Source organism: Phoxinus phoxinus (genome assembly GCF_949152265.1).
Source record: "Phoxinus phoxinus genome assembly, chromosome: 1".
Classification (NCBI taxonomy): domain Eukaryota; kingdom Metazoa; phylum Chordata; class Actinopteri; order Cypriniformes; family Leuciscidae; genus Phoxinus; species Phoxinus phoxinus.
In genome coordinates this window covers 46,797,325-46,820,249 of record NC_136876.1, presented here as the reverse complement: position 1 = coordinate 46,820,249, position 22,925 = coordinate 46,797,325, and the positions used below count along the sequence as shown (strand labels likewise).

The 22,925-nt window shown below is 37.4% G+C and overlaps 1 protein-coding gene and 1 long non-coding RNA gene across 2 annotated transcripts; one reads left to right on the top strand and one right to left on the bottom strand.

Moving 5' to 3' along the window:
- Positions 1–2,256: 2,256 nt before the first annotated feature.
- On the top strand, positions 2,257–4,804 carry LOC307007140. The gene is made up of 2 exons (XR_013799588.1): positions 2,257–2,440; positions 4,436–4,804. It is a non-coding gene; the product is annotated as an uncharacterized lncRNA (long non-coding RNA).
- Positions 4,805–13,105: 8,301 nt separating this feature from the next.
- On the bottom strand, positions 13,106–14,404 carry rasd4 (rasd family member 4). Its single transcript, XM_079626281.1, has one exon. It carries the CDS (start codon positions 14,270–14,272, stop codon positions 13,646–13,648), a length of 627 nt encoding a protein of 208 aa, XP_079482407.1. The 5' UTR covers positions 14,273–14,404; the 3' UTR covers positions 13,106–13,645.
- Positions 14,405–22,925: the final 8,521 nt, after the last annotated feature.

Below are 22,925 nucleotides of genomic sequence, written 5' to 3'. Positions count from 1 at the left end.
CCTGGCCCGAGACGCTCAGGCCCTAGCCCGACCCGTGTCCGACAGCTCATCTTAATTATCAGCCCGAGTCCGACCCGAGCCCGTTTTCTTTTTTTTTTTTTTTTTTTTTTAAATATAGCCTACACAGCTGTAGCCTGGCCTAGGGCAAACTAGCTATTTGCAGCCATTAAAATAGGTCAGTTTTGTTAGTTATGTTTCTTTTCATTTCTTTATTAAGTTAATTTAGACAAATGTTCGGTTTCTTTTTGTTTTTTTATTGACGACCAAGCAGTCGACAGCGAGTTAAACATGTTTGATCCATTTAGCCTCTCAAATCAACACTTTACTTGGCTACAATAAAATCCATAAAACACCTTAAGCATATCACACATAGACAGTTATAGTTTAAACGTTTATTATCATTTTTTAAAAGCTGAGGCAAACTGCTCTGCTGCTCACAGTCGCATCAGCGCTCGCAAACGAAATGAGCTATAGCCTACAATCTAAACAAATCAAATAAATGGCATTAAATTAAAAACAAACATGCAGATTATCTTACCTCAAAAATCAAGTCTTCACTACAGAACATGGCCATTCTTATTTCCAATAGTTTCCAACAGACTGATGAAAATAAAGTCGTTTTCAAACGAAAACCAACAAGACAGCCCCCTAACATGGCTAAGAACAGTTTCTTACAGAGCATCGTGAAGAAAAATCACAGCATCCACAGTGGAAGGTTTTAATCCAGTCATACTTTTTTCTTGAACTATTCCAGCTGCGCTGAAGTCACGCTCGCTATACTTCTGCTGCTGGCAGGGAGACTAAAAACAGCGAGCCGGTCGCGCGAATCTTGGGTCGTGCCGCTGGGAAACGCGTGCGTGTGTGTGTGCGCGCGAGCGCGAGCAGACTGTCATGTGTCAGTCATATGTCAGTGTGATAGGTTTAAAACGTCTTTCTATGTTTGTTTTTTCATCGTCAACTTCTCATATTTAATTTTAATACATGTCTGAAATAGGCTATAAAAAGAAGGATAAGCCTAAAACAGGCCCGAGGCCCGGCCCGCGTGTGAACTATAACGTGAAAATTGGCCCGAAGCCCGGCCCTAGGGGCGTAAATAAGTCGGGGCCCGTCGGGCTCGGGCTGAAATGCAGGGCTCTACCGAAACTCATTTTACATATTTTTTTTCTTCAATTGACTGTTCATCAGACGGGTCCAAAACCCTAGGACTTTTGTCGCACTTGAACCATGAATACATAACATTTTTTTTTGAATGGATTCGAGGAGTTTTCTGGTTGAAATTTATAAAAAAAATAAACAAATCCTTCTCTCGCGGGTCAATTTGACCCCCATAGGAATGAATGGAATTTGAGGAATGCTTCTGTACACACAGACAAAACTAAAAATGCTAATACTTTACCAAAACATTTTTTTTAATAATGTGTACATGTGTATCTGAATGCATACAGAAGTAACTGTCTTTAGGACCCAGCGGAACAGCTCATTTGCTCCATATAGAGCAATAAGGCCATTTAGTGGCAAGAGTCATGAAATATCATGTTATATTATTTATTTTCCACAAGTGGTCGGCAAAGACACTCAATGTAAGATATTTTGACCTGAATTAAAAGGTTTATACATGAAATTGTGAATTATTTTGAATTTAAGTTGAAAGAATGTGAGGAATGTGCTTAAATTACTATTTATTTATTATTTATTGATCACATTTAGTAATTTAAAGGTAAAAAAAAGAAGCTTATTCTATTTCACTTTGACAATATTTTTATGCATTTTTTTTATTTTTTTTATTTTAAGTAATTTTTGGGCTTCGGGTCATTTTGACCCACGAGGGAAAAATGTGTTACAAAGTGCGAGGAAAGGATGAGGAAAGTAATGTAACTTTAGTAACTGTTACATTTTGCAAGGCTCTAACCAGGCCTTACCATTTAGGATTGGAGGAACCTTAAGAAACTGCCATTCAAAGATGTAATTGACCATTGCTTTGAATACTGAGGGGGATGTCTATGGAAAATATGGCCCTGATACGTTAAGCGTGATTTGGGAATAGAAGGTGATTTCTTCAGAAAAAAAAAAAGTTCAGCAGTAACTCTTTTCAAATGGAATAAAAATATATTTATGAAGTTCACAAGTGGCACTATTTCTTGAGAATGAGCTAGATGTCCATTACCTTCTTTTACATGGATGCTTAATACGTTCATCAATTTTAACAGATATTAAAATGTTGCATGACCAAATGTTTGGGATGTCTTTCAGGTGGTGGTGACCAACACTGTCCCTCACGAGGTGCAAAAGCTGCAGTGTCCTAAGATCAAGACGGTGGATGTCAGCATGATCCTGGCCGAGGCTATCCGACGCATTCACAACGGGGAGTCGATGGCCTACCTCTTCCGCAATATCACAGTAGACGACTAGCCAACAGACACATTTTGGGTTAGAGACGAAGGTGAGGTGTAGAGTTTAGGGAAGTATCTCGCGCAGTTGAGAGGTGTGCCAATGCAGTTCCCCATTCCCAGCACAACCAAGCGCTACAGTCACCTTACTTTCTCAAAACACCCGCTTTTATTCGTCAAAACAATCTGAACAAACTCCCATTGCCAAATGACACGAATTTCAAAATAAATGAACAATTATTCAAACCTGTAAATTTACAGTTTTTTTTTTTTCTTAACGCAGATATGAAGTTATATTCCAATGCAAAGAATAGAAATTATGCAAGTGTTCACTTACCTGCACATCTGTTTTTACCTTTAAGTGGATATCAGTTATGGATCTACTTTCCTGATGGAAAACTGATGATTTTTGGTTAAATTCTGCCTAATGAAGTTGCTTCAAAAGTTCACCCAAGAATAATTTCATGTTTAATGTTGTTCTAAATCCATATATCTTTCTTTTGTCTGTGGAACACACTAGGCAAAAAATAAAAAAATAAAAAAAGTCTCTATTTGCAAATATTATTTAGACCAGAGCAAAATATTCCAAGGAGGTTTTTTTGGCCAGATGTAAATGTTGAATTTCTTTTTTTGGTTGAACTATTCCTTTAACGCTTGATATCTGTAGTGCACATTAATGGCCCGGGTATACTTAATTTTCTGCGCTCCGCTCCGTCCCGCGCACAGTCGTCTCCGCTCCTTCAATTGCTTTATTATTACCTGAGTCGTGTCGCTCACAGGCCGTACATGTAGGAGGACAGAAGAAGAAAAGTAGCGGATCTGCCATTGCATGCAAAGTTAAGTACAAGAACCAAATCCAAAACGACGGAGAATTAGATCATGCTTGGAATGGTGGAAGTATACTTTGGGCTTAAGGAACCACAATATATTATGTTATACTGGTTTAATACTGGTTAAAACGTGTCATGAATGTTTACTTCATTGGGCAAAACTAACACTTTACAATAAGGTCTCAATTGTTAACATTAGTTAATACATTAGTTACATGAACTTGCTATGAGAAATAGTCAAACCAATGATTCAGACACCAGATGTGGATTATAATTTTTTATATTTTGTTTTACTAGTGAGTGCAGGACACTATAGTTCATTTATGTAAGTGAAGATAGCTAAATGCAGTAAACTGTGACATATTATTCATACAGTGACTACCAGTAAAATGTTTACAAATTTGGGACCAAATATTATTCAGACACTTTGACCTGACCATGTTTTGCTGAAGTGTTTTTTTTCTTTAATTGCTAATTCGACCTTTTTACACCACAGACTGAACAAAATGAAGCATTGCTTGGTGATTGGTGGAGCTAAAAAGTGTGTAGTTAAATGTAACAGCTGACAGATATTCAACCGAATTAATTTGTGAGACAGAAGGATGGACAAAACCAGTGACATATTAACTGATAACTCTTGAGTTCTTGTCATATTTTATAACCATTTTCGAAACTATAGCGAATGAATCTGTGATAATGTGAGACATGTTGAAGGTGTCTGAATAAATTGTGGTATGACTATATATTTTTGCAGCATTTATTAACGTTAGTTTATAAATTGTCCGTTCATGTTTGTTCACAGTGCATGAACCAATGTTAACACACACACAACTTTTGATTTTTTTTATAATATAATCATTAACTAATGTGGTTAAGTATTGTCCACATAACAAATGAAGCCCTATTGTAAAGTGTCACAGACCAAACAGAAGAGCTCTGAATGAAGCGCGTACTGTGAATACTTCTCCATATACTCCTACACGGCAAAACCAAGGGAGTGAACATGCCATGTAAAACTCGTCTCTGTATAATCTGTTCCTCAGTTTCAGTGCATTCGTGTTGCTAATGTCAAAATCTGGCGTAGATGATGCAGCTTTATAACTTGAAGGCATTTGAAAGCATATTAGCAATACTAGGCCAATGAATGCAGTACACTGTGAACGCTTGGCTAGTTAACTGATAATACCATCTAGCTTTTGCTTCCTGATTAAACCGTAGATGAGAGCGGGATAACTGAGGGATGGAGAACACATGCACCAGCACTGCCCCCCTCCCCCTCCCCGCACGTCCCCATTCTTCTTCTGCCGTCGGTCCGTGTCCGTTTGAAGCACAGCAACACTTCTTTCTTTTAACCTTATCTTCCACATCTTCTGTGTTCCTCAATTGTACGTCAACTCCCAGTGCCTCACTCTGTGAGAGTGACAGTGGTTGCTATGGCAACCTTATTCGAAGCTGTTATATTTTTTTGCTGTTGTGCAAATAATGGTCCAACCTTACAGAGAAACATGCATTTGTTTTTGCTACAATGTACTGTATCTGCTGTTGCTTTGCAATCTTATTTTTGTAAATAAACACAGATTCGCTTCACGCCGCTTCTCTGTTGAATCTTTATTGAACTGAAACACAGAAAAGCACATGCAGTTTGAGTCAGATTGAGTGCCACGATGCTCTTAAACGTGTCCGCCACGCTCCTGTCGGCATGTGATGTCGTCAGTGGTCTCTTCGGTATTAGAGGACGAGGTCGTGAAGGACACTTTACTTGCTCTAAACTCCTCAGGTTTTTACACGCCATACTGAGGAGCTTAGACCAAGTCAAGCGACCCAAACAAAAGAACCTGTGGAAATATTTCTGGGTGACGTTTCGCCTAAAAAAAAGAAAGAAAAGAAATTGCGTAAAGAGTATTATGCCTATATCAGGACAAATATTAGTTTTTTGTTGTTGTTGTAATGTGATATTACATTCATGACAATTAAGCACACACAGTCGTTACCATAATTCGCCTGTACCTTTTTTACTGTTTTCTTTTGTCAATGATTTGCAATATTTGTTAAAAAAAAATATAAATCTGAATAAATAAAAAGTGGTATATCTAAACCTTAAACTACCATGATGTATGTATATATATATATATATATATATATATATATATTCATATTCATATTCATTTTGGCTGGTGTTTAATCCAAAACATTGTAATGGTCCTAAAATCTACATTTTCTAGAAGGAAAATATAATTTCTTATATAATTTTTGATTGAAATGGGACCCAGATGTTGTCCCTCAAATTACATTTCTGTCATATATTAACCTTCATATCATTCTAATGCAGGACTTTCTTTCTTTTGTGGATAAAAAAACATAAAACATTTATTTATATATATATATATGCACAGATGAAACTCGAAAAATTTGAATATCGTGTAAAAGTTTGCTTATTTCAATAATTCAACTTAAAAGGTGAAACTAATATGATATAGACTCATTACATGCAAAGTGAGATATTTCAAGCCTTTATTTGTTATAATTTTGATGATTATGGCTTACAGCTTATGAAAACCTTTTCACAATATTCTAATTTTGAATTTGGGGTTTTCATAAGCTGTGAGCCATAATCATCAAAATTATAACAAATAAAGAATTGAAATATCTCACTTTGCATGTAATGAGTCTATATTATATATTAGTTTCACCTTTTAAGTTGAATTACTGAAATAAATGAACTTTTGCACGATATTAAAATTTTTCAAGTGAATTGGACATTCAAATGTTTTGCCTACCAACATTTTACTAAAATATCTTCCAAATTCCCGACATGAGTGAGTAAATAACCACAGCATTTAAGTTTTTTTTTTTGGTTAAATGTGAATTCTTAATAGAGAACTGTTAAAAACGGTCAAATATTGACAACATTCTCCAAGATCTTTACATCTCAAAAGAACAATGATAGTTGAACATATAGCAAACACAAAAAACTAAAGCGAACGTACCTCCAGTTGTAGTGCAGGTGTAGCCGGTTTAACAGTGTTATCAGTGAAACACAGATCTGGTGTGAGTGGCACTTATCAGTGTGTGGATGACCGATGAACAGACAGCTGTGTGTTTAAACCCGGCTCAAAGAGGAACTAGACATGCAGCGTTTAGAGGTCACTTCCCACTTGTGGCCTCAGGAAACAATACACCTTGTATCTTCTGTTTGTATGAAAGGGGAAATACTCACAGTTTGTGTGTGTCAGTGGGCAACTGCGTTTTAGTGCATAGACATTTTGGGAAACCTTAAAGTCGTTACAATCATGCATGGCTGACTTTCTTCTATTTAATGCAAAACGAGATGATCTGCTTTGTTTTCATGCAACCAAAATGCATGATTTCCAAAAGGGACTAAAAAACACCATAATAGGAATTCATATGACTTGTGTATTATATTACAAGTCTATATGTGTATGAGGAACATGCCAGAATTAAAAAATGGAGAAATAAAATAAATTAATACTTTAGTTCAGCAAGGGTGCTTTAAATTGATCAATTTACAGTAAAGACATTTGTAATTTTACAAAAGATTATATTTCAAATGAATGAAACTTTCTATTCATCAAAAAAATACACAACTGTTTTCAACATTGATAATGATAATGAATGGATCAAATTGTATGGATCAAAAATTCCTAATTTTTTAGGATCAAATCATCATATTATAATGATTTCTGAAGGATCATGTGACACTGAAGACTGGAGTAATGATGCTGAAAATTCAGCTTTGTTCACAAGAATAAATGATATTTGAAAATATATTCAAATAGAAAACTGTTATTTTAAATTGTCATAATATTTACAAATATTAGTGTTTTTTTAATCAAATAAATGCATTGGTGAGCATAAGAGACTTCTTTTAAAAACACACATGCAGATATACAGTGGGGAGAACAAGTATTTGATACACTGCCGATTTTGCAGGTTTTCCCACTTACAAGGCATGTAGAAGTCTGTAGTTTTTATCATAGGTACACTTCAACTGTGAGAGACGGAATCTAAAAAAAAAATCCAGAAAATTACATTGTATGATTTTTAAATAATTAATTCGCATTTTATTGCATGACAAGTATTTGATCACCTACCAACCCTTAAGAATCCCGTCTCTCACAGACCTGTTAGTTTTTCTATAAGAAGCCCTCCTGTTCTCCACTCGTTACCTGTATTAACTGCACCTGTTTGAACTTGTTACCTGTATAAAAGACACCTGTCCACACACTCGATCAAACAGACTCACACCTCTCCACAACGCCCAAGACCAGAGAGCTGTGTAAGGACATCAGGGATAAAACTGTAGACCTGCACAAGGCTGGGATGGGCTACAGGACAATAGGCATCATCTTGGTGAGAAGGCAACAACTGTTGGAGCAATTATTAGAAAATGGAAGAAGTTCAAGATGACGGTCAATCTCCCTCGATCTGGGGCAGCATGCAAGATCTCACCTCGTGGGGCATCAATGATCATGAGGAAGGTGAGGGATCTGCCCAGAACTACACGGCAGGACCTGGTCAATGACCTGAAGAGAGCTGGGACCACAGTCTCAAAGAAAACCATTAGTAACACACTACGCCGTCATGGATTAAAATCCTGCAGCGCACACAAGGTCCCCCTGCTCAAGCCAGCGCATGTCCAGGCCCGTCTGAAGTTTGCCAATGACCATCTGGATGATCCAGAGGAGGAATGGGAGAAGGTCATGTGGTCTGATGAGAGACAAATAGAGCTTTTTGGTCTAAACTTTGGAGGAAGAAGGATGACGAGTACAACCCCAAGAACACCATCCCAACCATGAAGCATGGAGGTGGAAACACCAATCTTTGGGGATGCTTTTCTGCAAAGAGGACAGGACGACTGCACCGTATTGAGGGGAGGATGGATGGGGCCATGATGTATCGTGAGATCTTGGCCAACAACCTCCTTCCCTCAGTAAGAGCATTGAAGATGGGTCGTGCCTGGGTCTTCCAGCATGACAACGACCCGAAACACACAGCCAGGGCAACTGAGGAGTGGCTCTAGGGCTGCACGATTAACCTTTATCGCATCGATATTGAGGTTTTAACTCCCGCGATAACCTAACCTCAGGTTTTTTTCCCCGCCTCTGACATTTGAGTGACAAACCTATTAGCCAATCAAAATGGTCGAATCTCGCGTTCCTGGCTTGCTGGCAAATTAGAAATGGCAATGGAAACAAGGTTGTATGCAGTGCTCCGGCTTTCTGTCAGCAGCAAAGCAGCTAACACACAACGTGTCGTGTACCTCGAATTGTGCCAATAGAAGAAGCTTGTAACTGCGCACAGTGCGCAGAAATGGCCGAAGGCACTTCTTCACTTTTACTCTTACTTGAGTAGAATAAAAATAAAGTATTCAACTTCGCTACATTTATTTTTCACCAAAAGTACAAAGTACTCTGACAAAGGTGCCGAGTCTGCCGACGGAGCAACAGGGTGAGCTGACATTGACAGACACTGCGGTCGGTGGAGCCCTGCGTTCAGCCAATAACTGACAGAACTGAAGCACTTCAGCCAATAACTGACAGAACTGAAGCACTTCAGCCAATAACTGACAGAACTGAAGCACTTCAGCCAATAACTGACAGAACTGAAGCACTTCAGCCAATAACTGACAGAACTGAAGCACTTCAGCCAATAACTGACAGAACTGAAGCACTTCAGCCAATAACTGACAGAACTGAAGCACTTCAGCCAATAACTGACAGAACTGAAGCACTTCAGCCAATAACTGACAGAACTGAAGCACTTCAGCCAATAACTGACAGAACTGAAGCACTTCAGCCAATAACTGACAGAACTGAAGCACTTCAGCCAATAACTGACAGAACTGAAGCACTTCAGCCAATAACTGACAGAACTGAAGCACTTCAGCCAATAACTGACAGAACTGAAGCACTTCAGCCAATAACTGACAGAACTGAAGCACTTCAGCCAATAACTGACAGAACTGAAGCACTTCAGCCAATAACTGACAGAACTGAAGCACTTCAGCCAATAACTGACAGAACTGAAGCACTTCAGCCAACAACTGACAGAACTGAAGCACTTCAGCCAATAACTGACAGAACTGAAGCACTTCAGCCAATAACTGACAGAACTGAAGCACTTCAGCCAATAACTGACAGAACTGAAGCACTTCAGCCAATAACTGACAGAACTGAAGCACTTCAGCCAACAACTGACAGAACTGAAGCACTTCAGCCAATAACTGACAGGTCTGACTCGGGTGCAAAACCAGTCAAAACTTCCAGTTCGGCTGGAGGGCGGGGCGTTCAAACCGCGCTTTGACATTCAATCACTGGCGCTCGTGTTTTGAATCAGTAATATCGCTAACGTTTCAATATTTCAGTGAATGTAACTGAGCTATGCTCATATTCTGATTTTAAATTTTAATTATGGCAACTCCTGAAATGGGTCCCATTGATAATACCAGAGCATTGAGCAGTTGAAGTAAAAAACTCGGCTCATAACATGGACGCAGTTATTGCGTGGACGGAGGAAAAACAATGTAAGTGTCTTAAATGCACACAGTTTAATTTAATGGTAAAGCTCGCCCTCTTTACCAATACAGTTAAACTAAATATACAAAGCAAACTTTGTACAAAGTTGATAAAAACTCGACAACAGTGAAATAAGATCGCATTTATTATTTCTGTCAATCAGATGCATGGCTCCCAGCACATTTTCGTTAACCATACTTCACTTAATTTTTTTTTTACTGGCACTTTTTTGACCTCTCACTTAACCTTCTTTGCTTTCAATTATAAAATTATTTAAATTAAAACATTCAAATTATCTTACCTGGACTTTTCCAAATTAAAACAATTGCTCTTGACAACAGGGAAAGCTAGTATGTTTGTTTAGCATACCGTCAAACACTACATTTTATGAGTTTAATATCATGTTTTGCTCAAATCAAAATACATGTCAATCGTGTTTGAAATGACTTCTGTGGTTTCATGTTGCTTCTTAACACAGAGTGAGAATATATTATTTTCTTAAATTCTATGATACAATGTTGATTAGTACTTCCAGTATGAATGAAACAGAACGCTCCATATCGCTAGCATCTCCCCATGTTGGGTAAAAATAGAAAAATAATACTAAAGTACTTTGTAACGTAGTTACTTGAGTAGTTTTTAAGTTAACTACTTATTTACTCTTACTTGAGTCATATTATTTTTCAGTACTTCTACTTGTACTCAAGTAAATTATTACTTTAGTAGCAATACTTTTACTTAAGTACAATTTGTTAGTACTCTTTCCACCACTGGTATTTAATAATCACGAAGCATCAAACAATCTCATTACCTCAATCACTATGTATGTAGTTTATTTAACCCTCTGTGTCGTAAAAAACACATTTTATTCATAATTTTAGGTTTTATGCACTTAAAAGTATCGAACGCAAAAATCGAAAATCGCACCGCAATCGCAATATTTGTCAGAAAAACCACAATTAGGTTTTTTCTCAAAATCGTGCAGCCCTAAGTGGCTCCGTAAGAAACATCTCAAGATCCTGGAGTGGCCTAGCCAGTCTCCAGACCTGAACCCAATAGAAAATCTTTGGAGGAGCTGAGAGTCCATATTGCCCAGCGACAGTCCCGAAACCTCAAGGATCTGGAGAAGGTCTGTATGAAGGAGTGGGCCAAAATCCCCAGTGTGTGCAAACCTGGTCAAGAACTACAGGACACGTATGATCTCTGTAATTGCAAACAAAGGTTTCTGTACCTAATATTAAGTTTGGCTTTTCTGATGTATCAAATACTTATGTCATGCAATAAAATGCAAATTAATTACTTAAAAATCATACAATGTGATTTTCTGGATTTTTGGATTTGAGTACCTATGATCAAAATGACAGACTTCTACATGCTTTGTAAGTGGGAAAACCTGCAACATCGGCAGTGTATCAAATACTTGTTCTCCCCACTGTGTATATGAAATTGTCCTCTAGAATGATAATTTTTATCAAGCTTGTATGTTTATGTTCAGTTATTTCACTTTAATGGCAATGAAAATTACCTAAATTGTAAAACATAAATATACGAGCTTGATAAAAATGCTCATTTTAGAAGAGAATTTCAGATGGCACTTCAAGTATATAAACAATTAACAGTAATAACTGAATAATTAGTCATTGTTTTGCAGTGTAATTTTGGGTTAAATGTTCATTATGCAATTATGCAATGTAGATTTCATGACAATTAAGTTTTTAATACTTGGATAACCAAGTAACGTGTGGATAACTCTGAATAACCTTTCTTATGTTATGATACAATAAAGGAAATACTTAATGTGGAAGCCCACTTTATGTTCTGTATAGCACTGCATTGTTAAACAGAAGTCTGTCATTGTGAAATGTTGTGCATCATGCATCAAACAGGCATTACGATTTCATTCAATAGATCATTCACTCAGTGTTTTAGGAACTAGCTTACATCCTGTTGGTGTACAAGTGATAATAGGCCTTTGTTATACGCAGCGCACATTTCCTCGTTGCTTTTATTGTTCACTGTATTCATGGCTTATCTTACCCAAAGCCGGGGAAATGAGAAGCTCAAAGTCAGTCAATGCACCACAAGGTGGCAATATTTGACAAGTCCTGTATGTGCACGGCATGCATGTGAACAGGTTGAGCTGTGGTAGCTTTTTGTTTTTTGTTTTATATTGTTATTTTTTATACAGGCAAGCTTATTTATTTAGCACATTTCATACACAATGGTAATTCAAAGTGCTTTACATAGAATACATTAAAATAATCAAAATAAATAAGAATAATTCAACCGTTTAGAATAAAAAATAAAATACAGTACAAACAGTCGGACGGGTTTATGGTCTGATTAAACTATAGTTTGCATTAAAAATTAATAATACTATAGTTGTCTGGAATCTAGATCCAGTTTGGTTACATTGGCTTAAATTTGAATTAAAACTCATCTAATAGCTTCTACTTAAATACTTGAAATTATTTTTAAGGACAAATATACAATATATTGATGCCTTTACAAACATTCTTAATTATATATATATATATATATATATATATATATATATATATATATATATATATATATATATATATATATATAAACCGCACAATGTAAACTCCATCATATATGTTTTTGTTTTTTTCAGTATTGGAGTGTTTTGTTACATTATTCTTAAAAATACTGTGCATTATACTTACTTGGTTACCAGTAGAAATATCAAAACATGCTTAAAAATCAAGACACATTTACTTGAGAAGTAAAATGAATAAAGAAATAAATCTTGTTTTCTGAAAACAAGGAAAATATCTGCCGGTGGGGTCAGAAAAACAAAACTTGTATCAAAAGGAAAACAATATTTTTCTCCCCTTATTTGCAGATATTTGTTATTTTTTTTAAGTAAAAACTCACTTAATAGTGATACTTTTTCAGAAAACAAGACTTTATATCCAATGTCATTTTGCTTCTCAGTTAAAAGCATCTTGGTTTAATAATATTTAAATATATTGGAAAACATGCCAAAAATACTGAGTGAGAAAATATTTTTTTCTGCAGCTTAGTGATAAAGAATGATTGGATATTTTCAACAAGTATATCACAAAATCTTGTATATACACTCTAAAAAATACTGGGTTGTTTCAACACAATTTTGGGACAAATATGGACAAACCCAGCTGTTGGGTTACATTTTTAAATTACATTTTTAACCCAACGTTTGGGTTTGTCCATATTTGACCCAAAATTGGGTTGAAACAACCCAGCATTTTTAGAGTGTAGATACAAAAAAGTTCAAAATGTTGTCTTTACTTTGACACATTTCAAATTCTCTCAACATAAATGCTGCCAGAAAGCCATTGAGCTGCAATTAGTTATTTATTTTTTCTTTAACAAGTTACAAAAAAAAAAAAGACATCATACAAGTTTTCGACAGAATAAAAGTGCATGTACAGATTCTGACAGTATATGCAACTGAACAATGAATGAACTTTTTAAATACTTGGTGCACTGACTTGTAAACAAATGAATGTCATACAGTCAAATTATGCTAATAAACATTTATGACATTGCAACAATGCAATGCTACAGCGTTAAAGTCAGAATATTTTAATTATTATTTCAACTGGACTTTAGAAACTCCACATCACAGTCAAAACATTCAACAGATTCTTTGCACAAACCCAACAGTTCATTGTCTTTTGATCATCCTCCTCTTTCTCCGTAATCTTTGTCCCTTTTTTCCTTCCATCGCTGCGGTGGATGCTGATTTTTGGAAGCGGGATTATGGGAAGTTTCGCTATGTGCCTTAAAAGAGCCTTCCACATCATCATCGCTTTGCTTCAGCGTCGGCGTTGAGAAGAAACTCAACCCTTGCCGTCCTCGCTCGTCTTTTTCTCTCGGGGCTTTAGGAGACCGAACAGCTGTTGGCCTTGTTCATGGGCGGCCGTAGACCCGTGTCTTTGGGAAAGGTCTCCCTGCGGCGGCGCAAGGCCGGGCTGAGGCGGCTGGGGAGGTTGGCTTGCTGGAGCAACTCCCTGAACACCTCCATCACGTTCTCGTTTTCCTTGGCCGAGGCCTCCAGGAAGCAGTTGTTCCAGTCCATCTCCACCTTCGCCAGCACGTCGTCCGCGGACACCCGTCGCTCGTGCAGTCGGTCTGTCTTGTTGCCCACCACTACGATGGGTGTGAACTTGTCCTCCTTGACCTCCAGGATTTCCTCACGCAGGCTCTTGACGGCTTCGAGGGACTCGGGGTCGTCCACGGAGTAGACCAGGGCGAAGGCGTCTCCGTTCTGGATGGAGAGCTTCCTCATGGCCGGGAAGGAGTAGCTTCCGCTCGTGTCCATGATGTTGACGGTCACTTTGACTCCGGCCACCTCGTACTCCTTGCTGTGGAGCTCCTCCACTGTGCGCCGATGCTTGGGCTCGAAGCTGTCCTGTAGGAAACGTTTAATCAGGGCTGTTTTCCCAACACCTGCCGCTCCCATGAACACCAATCGCACCTCTGTCTTTTCCTTGACTTCCTGAGACATGATTCCCAACCCCAAATGCGCAAGCTCTCTACTGAGTCAGAGTTTGGATTTGCCTGTTTCCCCTGCACACTTCAAACTCGTGGATCTTTTTGATTGTGGCAGACTTGAAGCATGAGAAATGGTCTCGGCTGCATCTGTGTTTTGTGTGTGTTCTCATGCCCTATTTATGGCCTTTCCCAATCGCAGGGATTCCAAGCCCTCTTCAGAGCTCAGCCAATCAGCTTGCGGCAGCATCTCCTCTTGTTGAACCACTGGCCAATGACAAGACACTATGCAGATGAGAAACAAGCTCTTGCTGTTGATGAAGTGGAGAGCTGTCAGATGGGTTTTGCGCCTTGGATACAGTGGTTGTCAGGTTTTTAAATGTGTGAATTGAATTTGCCAAGAGCATTTTGCCAGTTTATATATTTGAATGCACAATGTGTAGTGTGTGTATCTCCCTGCAGTTGGAGAATCATATTTTGGTCCTCAAAGAATCTTTCAGTGAATGGTTCTTGAAATAAACCTTTTTTAATAATCTAGATAATCTTTTTTCCAGTATAAAGAACCTTTAATGGAATGGAAAGATTCCATGGATGTTTAAAGATTCTTTATAGAATCATAGAAGCCAATAAAGAACCTTTTTAAGAGTGTATTATCTGACTCCTGTAAAAACACTACATGGTAAATACTGGTTGATTTATATTGTATGTGAATTATTTCACATACAGCATTCATTAAAGCAGCATTCTTATCTACGCTGCACACTAGCTCTGTTGCAAAACTCAGTGAGCTTCATTCTTCGGGAGTTATTCTTAACATGTTGGCTTCCAAGAGACCTTGTTTTTTACATTACATGCTTCCTTCAAGGCAATCCCAGTTCAAAAATTATGAGTATCTGTGTTATTTATGTGGTGGATATAAGAGCGTTTCAAATCTGTCACGTACATTTTGTTAAGGGAGAAAGGCAATTGCTGCTGGACTTTGAGAGATAGAGCTGCAAGGCTTTAGTGTGTGCGTGTGTGTGTGTGTGTGTGAGAGAGAGTGAGAACAATTTATACAATTGGATCTTAAATCTGAAACGCTGATCTAATATGCCACACAGAAACACCGCATCAGTATTTTACATTAGAATAGACAATAGTTGCTCAGATTATTATGTGGAATAAAGTATAAAATGGCACAAGTCTCATTATAGAATATGATGACAAATCCAAGTACATCGCTGTAAGAAAAAAAAAATTGTAGATAAATGGAAAATTTCCTGGTGATTTTTTGCCAGGACATTATCTGTTAAGTTTACGGATATTTCCATAAAACACAATGCAGTGGCTAAATCAAAATACGGGTAAAGGACCTGTGAAAAATCAATACGGAAAATTGTTATGGTTATTTAAAATACTTAAACACACACACACACACACACACACACACACAAAAGTCAAGTTTTACACCATTTCAGATCAATAAAATCAATAATAGAAGAAAAAGAATTGAGAAAACTTAAGTTTAAGGCAACCAACTGCAGGACATTTTTGAGTTTTCTCAACTTAAAGGTCAATAAGTTATACAAACTTGTATATTCAATCAACATAATATATTAAGTTGAACACACTTATTGTTAAACTTCCATTTTTAAGTTAGTTGACTAGAAATAAGGAGTTTCTTAACATAGAAATTTAGAGTTTTATTGCATTTACAAACTTAAAGTTGGAGTTAACCAACTTGAAGTTAGCGGGAATATCTTCCCCCTGCATGTATTGTCATACCCCTAAATAGAGAAAAAGTTGATCCGGCTATAGACACGTGTCTGGTGTGGGAGAGGGGAAGGGAAGTTGTTAGTTTGACATGGAAATCTCCAACCTCCGGGGAATCACTCGTTTTAAACAAACCCCAAACAGAGGAGAGTCTGCTGGAGAAAAGAGAACGTGACAGAGATCTTAATAACCTTCTCCAATAAGAATAAATGTAAGGCAGGACTGGGTTTTGGCCATGGGGAATTGATTGGATGCTTGTGGTTTGCTATTGATCGATCTCATGTGAGTGACAGACAGGCTGTCAATATTTCCAGTATTCCATAAAAAAAAATAACAATTGCCCATTTTAGTTTTAAGAGTCTCAGCATATACCCTTTAGCTGAGGTAAAAAAAAAATCATGGTTTACTGCTTTATTTTCTCTCTCCCCCGACTCGAATGTATAGCTCAGCTGACACTCAAGAAGCTGTTCTTTTATCTCAACCTCGATTGTTAGAAGATCACTACTGAAAATCCTTCATTAAGTCTCGATTCAGAGTATGTATATGATATGATGAGCTCATTGTGTTCATTCTTTTCTCTATATATTGTCACATCTTTCTCATATATGCTGCAGTTTCTCTTAGTTATACTATTGTTTTTATCAAAATTGCAAAAATAGTGCTTGCATTCAAAGCAAATAGTATTCAACTTGAAATAACGATTGTCATTTAGGGAAAAAAATCACAAAATAAAAGACAGAAATAGTGTTTGACTGTATTGTGTATGATAAATTTGGCTCAAACCAGGCAATTTATCTAGAGGATTGTTCTTTTTTTATATATCTCAGTGAGATCCCAGAATGCCCTTCTGTTGAGTTTCTACTCATACCCGTTTAATTTTCTGTTCAAATAGAGCATATCTGTTCAAGAAGCATATGTGTAATGCAAAAATGTAAGTGATCTTGCAGATGAAATGTACATGCTTACAAATAATTTGCATTTTAATGATGCTTTTGAAATAAAAATGGAAATATGTTCTGGAGTTTGGAGCTGTGACTCAAATGTGTCTCAGTCTGAATAGAAATGATGCTCAGAGAAGCAAAAGCTGAGAGGCTCATTTTCTCCCCTCACATGTTAGATGTCCCCTCGTCAGCTTGTGAACATTAGTTTACTGATTAGATCAGAATGGAAGTGTAGAGTTTGAGCTTGAAATTTCTGTTCAAAAGACTCTTGAATAATGTTATTTCTTTTAAGAATAAATAAATCATAAATAATTATATTATACTCCATATAACTCCATGTAAAAGCCAGAAACTTAGCTTTTTTTCACAGGCCTATCTAAAGGGTTAATGGTTATCAACAGTAAAAATTACAAATTTTACCTCTTCCCAAAAGGGAAAACCACCAACAATCAAAAATGCATGATTATATGGTGTCATGGCTTTGCAAAAAAAAAAAAAAAGTGGTTATAATGGAAGTCAATGGGGCAAAAACAGCCAAGAACAGTAAATGAGGGAGAAAAAGCCAAAATCTGATGCTGCACAAAAACTAACAATGCATCAAAACCAATGTTGTTTCTAATCTTTGACATGTCCAAGACTGTGATAAAAGGTAAAAAAAAATCCAGTCCACAATCACATTTTATATTGAAAATAAGTCATTTTGTGTGTGTGTGTGTGTGTGTGTGTGTCCCAAATCAGTGACATAATTTATGAATTTGACAATTTAAAGAGTTAAAATCCTGAATTTTTTAATAACATTTAGTAGATCAGGAATGAGGTTGATTAATAGATTTATGCAAAAAATAAAATAAAAAAAATATTTATCTGATACATTTTTACAGCAGTTTAAAGTAGTGTCTGTTTTCAGCCGCGAACATAACGAAAGGGTAGTGAATTTGAACAATGCACAAGGGTTAATGAATGAAAAATTAAAATAGACAGTTTGAACTGATTCATGGAAATGAATTGAAATAAACTCTACTGCCCTTTTGCCATCGACCTTGTAAAGCCTGAAAAAGTTTGTAAAATCGGCCCACCGACCTTTTTTTTTCGTCGATAAACTAGTAAAAGTGGATTCGGCACATGCGTCTTAGACCGTGCGCTTATATCGTTAAAATAGTAATCCAATATCGCTGTCTCTGGTCGTCTTGCTTCTGCTCTGTGCACGTTCATGTGTTTTGGAGGCGAGGTTTGGACGCCGATTTGCAACGGAGGTGGGATCTTATGCTTTCAATGTTAGCAGGCTAAATTTAGCATTTCCCAGATCACCTATTGCACCTTTAAGTATCATATTTGATACATCAGATATTTTTGACTCATAAGAGATAGTTAGAATATGGAGCTCACACTCGAGGAGGAAAAAACACCTCAATTTTATTCAGAGGCCCACACTGTCACAGACACAGATTCTCAGGGGCTGTTTACGCCACACCGTTTTTAACTAAAAACTTAACACTTTTTATGCTTTTTGCCGTTCGTTTACACGACAACAGAGTTGTGGGTGCCTGAAAAGTTTTGAAAACTACAAATATACATTTACTATATACAGATCATTAAAGGGGTGGTTGATTATGATTTCACTTTTCTAACTTTAGTGAGTGTGTAATGTTGCTGTTTGATCATAAACAACATCTGCAAAGTTACAACGCTCAAAATTCAAAGCAAAGGAAGATATTTGCTAGAAAATGTTTTTTAAGGACTACAACAAACGGCTGGTAGGGACTACACAACATTTCTCCCGGGTGAGTGACATCACCAACCCTAGAATTTACATAAACCCCGCCCCCTGAACACGATTTATAGATTATCAAGACAGAATATGCTAATCAATGACTAGAAGATAACTACACATATAAGCTACATAAATTCATCAACTTGTTCACAAACATTGTCTGACTCCAGTTTGAACATAAAAGGCTAAAAGTTTTTGACATGTTCAGTGTGTGTGTGTGAGTGCAAGCTGTTGAAGCTCCGCCCCCTGTGCCGGGAGCAACAGCTCATTTGCATTTAAAGGAACAGACACAAAACGGTGCGTTTTTATATAGCAACTTTAACATGCTATATAAAAATATCTGTGGGGTATTTTGAGCTAAAACTTCACATACACACTCTGGGGACATCAAATACTTATTTTACATCTTGTGAAAAGGACATTATACCCTTTAAAGATTTCACAGCAAAAATACATGTGAACACCAGAGGGGACGTTTTTAAAAATGTACTAAAATTAATTTTACGTGCTAAAATTGAATTGTGTCAAAAATTACACAGTAGGTTAAAATATTTGTAACATTCTCAACAAGAAAGGATGACAAAACTAGTCTAATGACGATCTCTTTAGGAAACTTAGTGGCAAAATAAAAAGACAATTAAATTCATTGTGATATTCAGAATTTGGTAGCAGTTTTTTTGCAGTCCTGTTCCGCATATACGTACTTATTATGGTGATTATAATAACTGGGTGATAACTAGGTACTAACCCTGAACCTACTCCTAAACCATGTAGTTACCTTATATTAACCAGTACTTTCTTAAGTAGGCTACACGTAAGTTCACGTACTGTGAAATAAAGTGCAACACAGAATTCTTTATTTTCACTTAATTTTATATCACCAAGAATCTCATCATGAATATATCATGAACATTCAATATATGGCCCAACCCCATGGTCAGTCCAAATGTGACTGCCTTCTTGGTTCTCCATCGGTTTACCAAGTGTTATATTTTTCATGTGACACTTTAATAATGGTTCAAAGAGACCGTGACATAAGAAGCAGTGTTTATATACATGCGCTTCCTGACTTGTCGGGTCAAATATATTCAAAGCTTGATAAACAAGGCCAGACCAGGCATGTGTTGAGTGGATGAAATTTTTCAAAAGATCCTATTTCTGCTCACCATCTCTTACATTTGCCGTCTCCAGCGCTGACTGTGGATGTGTCTGAAAGGCCGGCTTCAGCTGAAATGACACATCTGACCCGAGCGGATCACTGTGATGTGTCAGCCACTTGCGTCTGCATTTTATTACGCAGGATAAGTTGACAATGATAGCACAGTTGTGAAGTGTTTCCGCTGCAGCAGAGGCCAATTCAGTTCAATAGCTCACTTATTATGAATGTCCATTTATATACTGGGTCAAGAGCACAGTGGCCGTCTACACCCTTTCATCTTTTTCCAAAGGGCCTGAAAATGTTCAATAACCCAGCCAACCAGCTCAAAAGTGAATCACATAAACACTGTGCTGAGAATTATGGGCCGAGAACGGTTTGTAATTGACCTATCGGTAAGCCCCTCCCCTCGATCACAGATGAGCCAATGGCAGTTGAGTATCAGTTCCACGGGGAACTCGGACATCTTTAGGTTTCAGCGCCATAGAGAAACTTTGGAAGATCCGATGCTTTCATCATTTTGATGGTCTTTATGCCACAAAAATGGAAAAAGATGTGCCTGGGTACTTGTAACACTGATGGTTTCCTGAGAGGATTGGCATGTGTATTCATGTATTGAATCACCACATTTCAAAAGTTTGATAAGATTTGAGCGAACGGACCAATTATCTGCTCAATAAGACTGAAACCCGGTTGATTTATAATGTCAATGATGTGAGCGCAGTAACCTGGTTCCCTAAGGAATTAACCCTAATCCCAAAGAAGATGAAAACGTTGTCATATTGTCATATTCTCATTAAGTTAAAATTAGTTAGTCAGTCCATGCTAACGTATAAACCTAAATAGCCAACTGTTCTCACGTCATGTACAGTGTATAGGTCAAAAACACATAAACGAAGATTTACATTTCAGTGCCTCGCCATATTAAACAGGTTAAATGTAAAATGTAATCTTACACTGCAGTAAATGAACAGTGTTGATCCTGGATGTTGTCACCTGCGATCGCGATGACCTTAACATAATGCCTACCTTATTTATTTTTAAATCTTTTATATATATCCCTCCATGGCATATTTAAGTCCCACTTGAATGCTCCTCGACGAGCGGTGGTCCTTCTGCGTCCAAAATGTGTCAAAAACATCTTGGGACAAGGTTTTCACACAGTTGGCAACTCCGTTTGTTTGTCCGAGATAGCAACAGTAACTAAGGGGGGTGGGAATTACCCATAGGTCAATTGTGCCGTAGCGTACCAGGCTCAAGTGGAATATAACTTGAACCTTTCCTTCCCGTTCTTAGAACCGTTTTGGAAAAAGCGGCTAGAGTAAATGAACCTGGCTGTTTAGAGACTCTCAAACACATCACGAACGACACGTGTGTACGCGACATGCTTCACTCTGAAACCGGTAGCGCATATAATTACTTAAATCTCAGACTATGCGATTTGAAAATGGCCCTAATTCACGATATTGCCCTACTGCACAAATCAGCAAACCGTGCAATCCTCCATCAGAGCCATTTTACGGTGACGTACAACTGCGCTTGCAGAGAAGCAGATCAAGCTGACGATTATTTGTCGTAATGAGAACACTGTGCACATGGTCGTTCTCACAGTCCGCTGCGGCCGCACATTCATCATCCGCCTCGTGGGCAGAAACACTCAAAGACGTAGACGGGATCGTTTTTGAGCACAGCCCGCCGGGCACTGACCCATATGACTCATCCAAAACTGTTAACGCCAGTACTCTCTTTTTATTGGCACACAAAACCTTCTTTACCGATGACCTAGTTTCAGAAGCTCCGAAGGCATGCGGCCTAATTGGATCTGTATCGTTCGGGAGCGTTTGGTCTGAAACCACAAATGTTAAGAAGGCTGGAGTGTTATGCAGACTTGAAAGACCTTTTATTGACGTTTCTGAGCCTAAAATAGAAGTGTGGAGGCAAGATAGTCTTTGCTGACTCGTTCTTTATGCAGGAGTGATGTAGTCAGACATCTACTCTGGGCTCCTTTTGTTATTTTCCTCGGGACATCTAAAATTCATTGTGAAGTATATCTTTCAAAGTGTTTTTGTTTAAGAAAAAAATTAAGTTGAAAATGATTGCATATTTGGATAATTCTCAGGAAACAGTGCCATTCCTGCCCCATTTGTGTCCAGTTGACTTATTAATACAGAACTTGTAACCCAAAGGTTGCAGGTTCGATTCTCAATACCGACAGGAAACAACTGAGAAACCCCCAATCGCTTCCCGGTGAATGGCTACCCAATTTACTTTAATTGGAGATTCAAATAAAATTAATTGGTAATGCAAAAGAAAGTTAATAAATACATTTACATATTTTTTTTTTTATCAGCTTGTTTGTATATCCCCATTCATCACCTTTATATTACTGGTAGGTTAATTGATCTTAATATCTGTGTAGTTTTCTGAGAAAATGTCGTTTTTTTCATTCATCACTTTCTTTTTAACTGTGTTATGCTGTGACATTCCCTCCTTTAAAATTTTTTTTTTTTGATTCAACATCATATTTTAAGGACAGACTTAATCATGTTTGGATCACATTGAAACACATTACATTACTCATTGTTTCTTCTTCTGGTTACAATTATGTTTCCCTCAATGAGTACAATAGTTCATAAATGTTATGGAAATAGCACAGTGAAACACAAGCTTAGGAGACCAGTTTGACCAGGAAACCACATTTAGCTTCTTTAACTCTTTCCCCACCAGTGTTTTTTTTTGTTTCGTTTTTTTAAGTTGGCTGTTCGCGCCAGCGTTTTAGATTATTTTCACAAAAGTTTAATGGCCTCTAAATTTGTTGAATATCTGAACATGCAATATATCAAAAGAAAGAACAGAGCCAACCCCAACCATCAACACCCACACATCTTCACAGTCCTTGGTCTTTCTGCATCTTCTTCACCTGTGTTTTGATTAGGAGGTTCAGTACACTTTCAGGAGATGTGTAATAGCGCCGCCTCAGTGTATAATATTGAAAATACGGAAAGCCATAAAAACTTTTTGGCGGGCAAGCGCATTTTAATGAAAGACG

Coding starts and splice junctions, on each gene's coding strand:
- rasd4 (XM_079626281.1), bottom strand. CDS start 14,272: ATGTCTCAGGAAGTCAAGGAAAAGACAGAGGTGCGATTGGTGTTCATG.